Source organism: Stegostoma tigrinum, chromosome 2 (genome assembly GCF_030684315.1).
Source record: "Stegostoma tigrinum isolate sSteTig4 chromosome 2, sSteTig4.hap1, whole genome shotgun sequence".
In the NCBI taxonomy this organism is placed as follows: Eukaryota; Metazoa; Chordata; class Chondrichthyes; order Orectolobiformes; family Stegostomatidae; genus Stegostoma; species Stegostoma tigrinum.
In genome coordinates, this window is record NC_081355.1 from 33,175,146 (window position 1) to 33,185,724 (window position 10,579).

Sequence of the window (10,579 nt, forward strand, 5' to 3'; positions counted from 1 at the left end):
GATTGTAAGAAATAAAACTTAGCGAATACGCTAAATATTTATTGCACATCTCACTAATAAAGCTCTTCACTTTAGTTTTTTCTTATTAGGTCCTTGGAGTATCTGAAATTTTGTTTTTGATTTTTTTTCATAAGTTGAGTGTATTGCTGACAAAGTTAGCATTTGTTGGCCGTTCCTAATAGTTCGTAGAAAGTAATGATTGTCGTCTTCAGCCACTACTGTCCTTTAACACATACTCTACAATGCCATTAGGAAGGGAATTTCAGGTTTTTCAACCAACAACTTTAAATGACCAACATATAGTTCCAAACCAGTCGAGTGTGTAACTTGGAGGAAAATTTACATTTGGCTGTTTTCTCATGCATCTGTCAACCTAGTAGCTCGAAGTGCTAGAGGTTCAGTGTTTGGAAATTACAATCAAAGGAAGTTTGGCAGGTTGCTGCAGTACACGCTGTATTTGATGAGCATTTCTGCCACTGTGCTTCAGTCGGGGGTGAAATAAATGTTTGGATGTTGGAAAGGGCGGCTTTGATCTAGATGCTGTCAAGCTTCTAGAATGCTGTTGGAGCTTCACCCATCCGGGCAAGCATAGAATATTCCATCAACCTCCTTTGGACCTTGGACAGATTTTGGCAAGTCCAGAGGTGTGTTTCTTGCACATTCCATGCTTCCTGGTTTTTGGCCAATGATAACCTCTAAGATGTTAATGTTGAATAAGCCTATGATAGTAATACCCTTGAATGTCATGGGAAGTGATTAGATTCTCAACTGCTGGAGATGAATCCCTGCTTGTCTTGTATGTGGCTACATTTAGCTCCAGTCTGAATGTTGAGTCAGTCTTGCTGCATTGAAGCACCGAATTCTTTAGAATTTCATGAAGCTTGAGTTGTACAGAACACCATACAATCATGAATGAACATCCCCACTTCTGACCTTTATGATGGAGGAAAGGTCCATTAATGAATCAGCTGAAGATGTTTTGGGCACAAGACACTAGCCTGAGGAATTTCTGCAGCATTGTCCTGTGACTAGAATGATTGATCTTCAACACCACACCATCTTCTTTTAAATTGGTAGGGTTTCAATAATTGGATACTTTTCCTCCTGATTTCCAATTACTTCGGTTTTGCTTTGGCTCCTTCATACCTTGATGTCAACTTATCTCTGAAACTCACCTCATTTCTGTAGCTCAGCTCCTCTGTCCTTGCTTGGACCAAGGCTTTTGAGAGGTTTGGAGCCAGGTGACCCTGGCAGAATCCAAACTGAGCATCATTGGCTAATTTTGGAGCACCAGATTTCTTAACCACAGCCAGGATGTTATCAGGATTTTCATGATTTGCTGTATCAATTGCATCCACAATATTTTGATAAAATAAATTGAATTGGTTGAGAGTGATAATCTACGATGCTGGGGACCTCAGGAAGAGGCTGAAATGAATAACCCACTTAATTTTTCTGGCTGAATCTGGTTGCAAATGCCTTGACTTTGGCTTTTGCACAAATATGCTGGATGCTCCATTATTCAGGATGGGGATAATTGGAGCCTTCTCCTGTTAGTTATTTAATTGTCTGAACTCTAACCACAGTGCACCTCATGGCTGGATGTAGCAGGATTACAGAGTATTGATCTGACCCATTTGCGTGGGACCTGTTTGCTCTGTTCATTCTACATGGGTCCACTTGTTTAACATGCATGTATATGTATGTTGTAGATTCAGTGAGTTGGCATGCCGACCTGTACTCCTCATTGTTGGCTCTTCTTGTTTAATGGGGATAGTCGAGTGAGTGATATACTGAACCATGAAGTCACAGTTTTTCAGGCTGAATATAGTTCTTCTGCCCTGGGTGGGCCCAGTTGCCTCATGGATATGCAGTTTTGAGCTACTGTATTTGTTTGGAATCTATCCTGTTCAGCATAGTGGTAGTGTGATACACCACAACGAAGAATGTTCTGAGTTTGCTAATTCAGCTTCCTCTCAATATGGACTGTACAGTGGTGATTCCTACTGATAGTCTGGACAAATGCATCTGTGAGTGATAGCGATGTGTCACTTCTCTCGGCACCTGTGACAAGCTCAGTTTGCAGCTGTACCCTTCGGACTCTGCCAGAACCACTCTTGGTCATGCAAGTTGTACAGTAGATCTAAGACTTTAATCTGTATTCTTGTTATCCTCAATGCTTCTTCTGAGTGGTCTTCAATAAGAAAGGGTACTAATTCATCAGAGAAAGTGAGGTAAGTGATAATTAGCAGGAGGTTCCTTGTCCCCATTTGACCTGATGCAGTAATACGTAATAGGTCTAGAGTTGATTTTGAAGATTCCCAGGACCGCAGCTTCCCAACCTTTTGCTTCTCTGCTGCCACCTGTAATTGTCAGTGAAACAGTAATGGTGGCAGCTAAGACTGGGTTAGCACGCTAAGATAAGATTTGACGACTGTTTCAAGGCTATTGCGTGACATCAAGTTTGGCATAAGTCCTCAAGTGTGCATGAAGAGCACTTTGCAGAGTCAACTGGGCTGGGTGTGTCTTTGTCATCTAGGGGTGGTTGATCAGATCAGTTTTTGTTCCGTTTATTCATTCTCTCTGTTGCAGTTTGATATATCCAAGTACTTTCCAAGAATTGTCAACCTGGAGTTAAAAGTAGGCCAGACTGTCAGGATAGCAAATTTTCTTCCCTAAAGGACAATAGTGAAACCAGAGGTTTTTATAACAGCTTTTTATTCAGATTTATCAATTTAATTCGATTTAAATTCAAACAGTAGGTGGGATTTCAGTTCATGCTTCAGTATTAGGGCAGGCCTCCAATAGTCAAGTAACATTACCACTTTGCTACTGTCCCACGAGTTCTCGTTTGCATCCAAACACAGTTGTTCATCTGTAGAGTGGTCATAACTTTTCTTTGTATTGTGTATATTTTTGATCACTTGATTTTAAACTAGTATTTTAAATGTAAATTGCATTATTTTTTGTAGGTCCACCATTTTCTACTCCCCAGCATGTAATTGTTGACCTCTATGGTGAGTTTCTTGAAAGAATTTTATGAGAATTAAAGATTGTTGTTATGATCCCAGCTTATGGTACTATTGGACAAGGCAAATACCAAAATAAAACCTTTCTTGATAGATCATACGTTTAATTTTTTTTGTTAGTTAACATGGTGATTAGTCAGTAAAGATATTGACATGGAGCTATAAATGTTCTTTAACAATAAACCATAAGTTTATTACATGAAAGCAAGCAAAGCAATTTAAATGTACATTACAATTGGAAGACCTGAAGAATAAAGTTTTAACTTCCTTCCCAATAAGAACCCATTACATGGACCTAAATCCAGAGTAGTTATGCTCTAATCTCAACTCTTTAAATTTCCACTTAACCAATTCCATCTAGTTTCTCATTCTTAAACTGTAGGTGCAGTTTAACAATTCTTCTCTGGATCTTATGGCATGGACTTTTCACAATTCTGATAACCGAAATATTTTCAGTTCTAAAAACTTTAAAGTTTTCTGTGCCAAATTTTCTTGGCCTACAGACTTCTTAAACTTTGTAAAAGAAAACTTCTACTGTAGTGACTAGTTTCCTCCAAATGGAACTGTTTCCTTGCTAGGAGATAAACTAAAACTTGTTTTTGAACTCAACTCATGATTCTTCTTACCTAAAACTCTGGCATTTTCTGTTCTGAAGTCAAAACAAAATTGATGATTTAAAATGACTACGCTGCATGTAATGAACTGAAAATTATGAATATCTTGTTCGCTGAACACTCCATGGGTTCTGTTAGGCCCTTGATTGCAGTCACATGTCTTCTTGGAATTAGTGCATTTAGGTCACTGTTTCAGAATAACTTTGTGACCTTTCTTTTAAATGAAAAGTCCTTCAAGGTACTAATCTACGTCCATAGGCCTATTTTTTCAAAATGATCCAAAATGTAAAAATTATTTTTTACACATCTTATCACATAATTAAACTGTGCCAATCATAATAAATATCTTACAGTAATTCCATGGAAATGTGGGAATCTGTTCTTGATGTCATTAGGGTAATAGGTTTTAAAAAAACTTTGACGCAAAAAGAAGTAAGATTTGCAAGATGGAGCTTCCCGAAAGACACTTAAGTCTGAAACTGTCCAATTTTCCACATGCAGAATAAAAAGAGCAAGATATCAGGTTGAAGTACACCTCGTTATTTTTGCCCTGGTGTAATCAATCCTCAGGAAAGGTATCTTGGTTCAATACGTACAAGTATAAATCTTGGGTTATAAAGACAAATTGGTTCCATTCTCTGCAAAATTGTTCGGTGGATGACAAAGGAAAGAAAATAACTAAATTGCTACAAGTAAATTTATCAAAGCTAACAAATGCTTGAGATTTGAATTCAACTTGAAACATTTTGAATGTTGTCACCATTTTTGTGACATTACTTATGTTGACATTTTAACGTGAACTTTCCCCATGGAAAGTTGAATTTCTCCATCACTAATAACTTGATGTCAGTTCAGTCATTTCTTAAAAAATAATTTGCTATTTCTCCCTCTAATATCTTTACTTCATGCAATTTAATATTTTGAACAACTGCCACTTTAAGCTTTAGGCTAGGAAGTAAATTATTGTTGATGCTCTTCTTACAGGCCAGTCATGCAACATTCAGCTGTTACAATCATCAGATGCTTTGACTGACAGACAGAGAACGTGGGGTCTGGATTCCTTCATGGAACAAGTCTACTTAATTACTCTGAAGACCAATACGGATTTCTGTGCCTAAACAAATTAATAGATGCTGCATTGACTTTATGAAAATTTTGAAAACTAGAAATGTGAATCTGATTAGGAAAAGTTAAAACATTGGGTTTGGGATTGAGCTGGAAACTGGGCGCTTTTAGTTCTCCTGACGGCAGATTGTGTGCTGTATGTTCTCTTGATTCCAACATGCACAAATTTTTACAACAAAACGAAATAGTTTCTTGCATTATTGCAGTTATACTGTAAATGTAGTTCCAGGGTATTCTGTAAAATGACTTCCTCTTCTCAGTTGCTTTCACACCCCTTTCAGTATCCCTCCCCTTAAAACCTACATTCAACTTCTTTTTACTCGCAACAAGTTACTGATAGTATTGCCTCCCAAATCCAAGTCCATCCTGCCACTCAAGTTCCTGCTTCTGCATTCTGCACCAAACAGCCCAAATCAACAACAAATGGCATCAGTTGTGGCAAAAACCATGGTATATTATCCCTCTTTATGTTACATTCAAGAAGCAAAGAATTTGGTGCAGAGGCTTGTGATCCATATAAGATTACATCATGCTAGTTACTTAATCTCATAAAATCATAGAATGCTTGCAATTCAGATTGTCGGTGTTTAGCTCATTGTGTCTTTGCCAGCTCTCTGAAAGAGCAATTCCCTTTCTGCCGTTCCCCAGCTGCCTTCTGTTAAGACAGTGATCTAATTCCTTCTTGGGAGCCACATTCAAATCTACACTCTTTCCTTTCACCCCATCAACATAGCAGCCTGTTTGTTTCACCACATTTCTATTTCCCTTTGCCCACTTTTGTCTTTTATCTTTCTGTAGCTTTTGACATGATTCACCACACCATATTCATCCAAGAACTTTACGGTGTACTACATACTTAGTGTGGTTTGGTTGCATTTTTACTTCCCCAATCCTTGCTACAACAATCTAACATTGGTTTCTCTTCATTTCAAATTATTTCACATGTCACAAGAATCTATTTATTTGCCTTGCACATGTAGAAAGCAATTAGGTCTGTTTCTCCAAAATAACTGATGCATTCAGTATCTCTTGTCATGTTGAGAGAGACCTATAGAATTGTCCCAGTTGTGTAATATGAAAATCCAAACAAATCAGGAGTAGAAGTAGGTCATTCTTGGGGATATAGACCCAACGCGGGCAGTTGGAACTAGCTGAGTCGGCACATGGTCAGCGTGGACTACTGTGGGCTGAACGGCCTTTTTCCATGCTATATTAATCTATGACTCTATGCATCTACTCTACCATTCAATAAAATCATGACTGATCTTATTGCTGTCAACTATAATCGAATTGATTCTGTACTTGGTCCAAGCACATGCCCTCTTTTCCAAGAGTACAGTATCTTTCCTAGTCAGTACTGCCATCTCATCTACTCTCTTTGAACACTCATTTTTCATCCACATCTCTGTTGCTACCATATTACATTTCCACACAGCTGCTGTAAGTCACAATTTGCACAATCATATGTATAGAAATCATGAAAAAACTGAAGATAATGGCTTTAGGGAAAATGCAGTGAGGATTAATGAAAGACTGAGGAGGCACCGCAGAGGACGTGCAAGTTTATTAATGTGGGAGGTTGATGGGGAAACAAGTGTGAGTGAGGTAGGTTATTGCATGTAATCGTGTTGGTGGCAGAATGTGAGCCTTGGTGGAAAGTGGATGTAGTAGCAGAAAGAAAGCTGGAGGAAGCAGAGAGAAGAGTAGCACACTACCCTGCTAGAGTTGGAGAGACAATTGACCTTCTTTCCAAGACTACAGGCTGTTCCTCCACACTAACTCAGAGCTGATTGGCAGTGTCTACTGGTGCACCTCTGCCCGTCTTCCAGGAAGAGAACACATTGAATTTGTATGAACCTGTCCATTAGGTGCTCCGGATCCCTGTCGGAGAAACACGGTGCTTTGGGCCCCAAATTTGCCAGATTCTGATTCTGTCCATCAATGAGAATGGCACCTTTGGAATACCAGTATTTGTCTGGGGTTGGATATCTGCTGAGTGCCAAGTTGCTGTTAGGAATATTGAATAACTTGGAACAGAAATCAGACGTGATGCACACAGTGGAGCAGGATGGGTAGTTAATGCAGCTTGTTTGTTGAGATAGAGCAATAAAACTCAAATCTCAGTGGTAAACGTGTCAAAACTCTTGACACAACTTAGACTTAGCCAAAATCAACATAAGATTCAGCTCTATCTTTCTTACTAAGATTCATCAAGATTTGCATTGTATAATAATTTGCTAGAAATATTAAGAAGCTTCTACTAATATGACTTGCTAAATCAATAAAAGTTTGCTGTCATTACTGAGCCCATCATTGTGTTCAAATGGCGATTGACATTTTCCTGGATTATGCAAATGTTCATCAGAAACAGTGATGTACGGCAATCTCAGTTGTTGCAACTAATTTGCCTGTCGGTCGAGTCTCAATCTGAATAATGGTACAAGTAGTTCTGCTGTAACATATTTTGTTAACACAAATTGGCTGTAACGCAATTGATGAACAGTGGGCGCTGTTTGGATAACATGAACCTTCTGCTGTTAGCGAGTTTTGAGAAGATTTGTAGCTCAGGTTGAGGTTCTGGATGTGAGTTTGCTTGCTGAGCTGGAAAGTTCGTTTTCAGATGTTTCGTCACCATTCGAGGTAACATCATCAGTGACCCTCCGACGAAGCTTCGTCGGAGGCTCACTGATGATGTTACCTAGAATGGTGATGAAACGTCTGAAAACGAACCTTCCAGCTCAGCAAGCAAACTCACATCCAGAACCTTCTGCTGGATCAGTATAGTGATTTTCCTATAATAATATTCTAAGGCAATTTTCTATAGCACAAGGTCACATAAGAACACTCCTATCACGTTATAGGAGAACTATCTGTACTGTTTTCTTTATATTAATTAGCACGGTAAGCAATTAGCTGTTTTATCTGTAAAGTCCCTGACTCATTATTAACATCTGTCATTACAGTTCAAAATTTCTGTGATAGTGCAAAATAAACACGGAATTAAATTTTTCTGAAGAAGGGTCTCGGCTCGAAACATCAGCTTTCCCACTCCTCTGCTTGTTGGCCTGCTGTGTTCACCCAGCTCTACACCTTGTTATCTCAGATTCTCCAGCATTTGCAGTTCCTAGTATCTGTGGAATTAAAGTGTTCGACTTACAGCATTAGCTATCATACTATTCGAACAAATCTGGGATCCTTGTGTGTAACATCTATCATTCCAAAGAGATGATAAACTGAATGTAACTTGCTGTTAATGTGATTGCTGTTACTGTCTCAACTACATAGCCTGATATTGGCAGATTACAGAATATTTCTACGTCTGCAACTACAGTTGTACTATTGAGAAAGGAAAGGATGGTTCCATTATGCGCTTAACATTTGTTCATATTGAATGTTAACGTTTTATGTTGCTTTTACAAAAAGAGGGGCTGATTTCATGCTTCACTGCTGGTGGGTGAAAGGTGGGAAGGGAGGATGAATAAATTCCAGCAGGTAAACTTGCTGCCACTTATTTATATCCCCCAATATCTGAAATTTTATGGAAATAAGGGAGGTATTTTGTACCCTGCTTGTGGGACTATTGAGGGCCTTAAGGAGACAATTAATGCTTACTTAAAGACATCCTCCTACCAGCATTTGACTTGGAATGAGAGTTTACCCCTTGTAATTTAGGCTGGTGTCACAGTGCAGCTCGGGGGGATGGGGTTGATCAGTCAGTTCGGTGGGGTAACTTACTTGTGGATTGCTTTGGAGGCCGTCCTACAAGTATTATCTTTTAAACATCCCTCAGCACTCTTGATGCCAGGATGGCACCATTCTCACTCACTGACTCCCAACTCTCAACTAACCTGGGCATCTTGCCATGGTGGGACTGCCTTTAGTTCCAGCTGTTGCCACAGCACTACAAATCTGCTGGCCAGGTTGGTAGCTCTCTAAAGAGAGTTATCTTTCTGCTTATTTATTTGTGGAATATGGGCATCATTGGCTGACCAGTATTTATTGCCCATTTGTAGTTGCCTGTGGGAAAGTGATAGTGAGCAACCTTTTTGAGGCCCTGTAGTCCACATTCTGTAGTTGACCCACAATGAACTTAGGGAGGGAATTCCAGGAATTTGACCCACGTACAGTGAAGAATGGGTGATATATTTACAAGTTAGGATAGTGAATGGTTTGGAGGGAAACTTGTAGGTGATAGCGTTACCATGTATCTGCTGCCCTTGTTGTTCTGGATGTAATGATTGTGCTGTCTGAGGATCTTTGGTGAATTTCTGCAGTACATCTTGTAGAAACGAGCAGCAGCATGTACTGATCATTGGTGGCAGAGGGAGTGTATGTGGTGCCAATTAAGTGGACTGCTTTGTCTTGGATGACGTCAAGCTTCAGCATTGTTGAAGCTGTGCCCATCAAGTGGGGAGAATTCCATCATGCTCCTGCCTTGTACCTTGTAGATGATGGGCAGGGTTTGGGAAGTCAGGAGATGAATTACTCACCACAGTATTCCCAGCCTCTGACCTGTTCTTGTAGCTAATGTATTTATGTGGTGAGTCCAGTTGAGTTTCCGGTCAGTGTTTAGCCTCAGTGTTGATGGTGGAGATCCTGTGCTGATAACACCATTGAATGTCAAGGAGTGGTGGTTAGATCGCTTATTGAAGATGGTCATTGCCTGGCATTTGTATGGCACAAATGTACATGCAATTTGTCACCCCATCCCTGGATAGTGTCTAGATCACATTGCATTTGAACGTGGACTGCTTCAGTATCTAACAAGTCATGAATGGCGCTGAACTTGTGTAATCATCAAAGATTCCCACTTCTGACCTTTTAATGGAGGGTAGGTCAGTGATCAAGCAGCAGAAGATGGTTGGCCCTAGGAGACCACTCCAGGTACAGGCAGAAGTCTCCCACTAATGTAATTATTTTTGAATTAAATTGCTGTGGGGCAGCTAATTGGAATAGTGGACAAACTTGCAGTGAATTTTTAGCGAAGGAAAACCATGGCAAGATGTAGAATTCAGCCAAGGAATCTCAACCACAGGATGTCCAAAAGCATTTCATAAAATAAGAAACCCCACTGCCCCTTGAACTTGTTTTGCCATGGAGTAAGATTATGGATGATCTTCTGCATGAACCCCACTTGCCTGTCTTACCTCCAAGTCCCTTGATTCTCTCTTGTGTTCAAATTTTATTAGTCATAGAGTTTACAGCACAGAAACAAATCTTTTGATCCAAGTCATCCATGCCAACCAGATATCCCATTTGTCAGCATTTGACCCATATCCCTATAATTCCTTCCTATCCATATACACATTCAGTTGCCTTTTAAATGTTGTAATTGTGCCAGCCTCCACCCTTTCTTCTTGCTGTTTATTCCACACACACACACACCACCCTCTAGGTCCCTTTCAAATCTATCCCCTCTCACCATAAACCTATGCCCTTTAGTTTGGAATCCCTTAGCCTGAGGAAAGACCTTGAATATTCACCCTCTCCATGCCCCTCATGATTTTAGAAAAATCTATAAGATCATCCCCCACCCTCTGGCTCCAGGGGAAATTACCCCAGCGAATTTAGCCTCTGCCTATAGCTCAAACTCTCCAACCCTGGCAACATCATTGTAAATCTTTTCTGAACCCTTTCAAGTTTCACAACATCTTTCCTGTAGCAGGGAGACCAGAATTTAATACATAATTCCAAAAAATAGCCTAGCCTATGATTTGTACAAGAATGACATGACCTCCCAATTCCTGAACTCAATGCACTGATCAATAAAGGCAAACATACCAAACACCATCTTTACTACCCTTTCAGGGA

At 39.7% G+C, this 10,579-nt stretch overlaps 1 protein-coding gene across 1 annotated transcript in view; it reads left to right on the top strand.

The window, feature by feature from the left end:
* LOC125462152 (probable thiopurine S-methyltransferase) overlaps positions 1 to 7,400 on the top strand; it is a 53,002-nt gene extending 45,602 nt beyond the window's left edge. Inside the window, exons 8-9 of the mRNA XM_048551777.2 lie at positions 2,973 to 3,017; positions 4,628 to 7,400. Coding sequence (XP_048407734.1) covers positions 2,973 to 3,017; positions 4,628 to 4,761 — 179 coding nt within the window. The 3' untranslated portion in view covers positions 4,762 to 7,400. The remainder of the gene's footprint in view (positions 1 to 2,972; positions 3,018 to 4,627) is intronic.
* Positions 7,401 to 10,579: the final 3,179 nt, after the last annotated feature.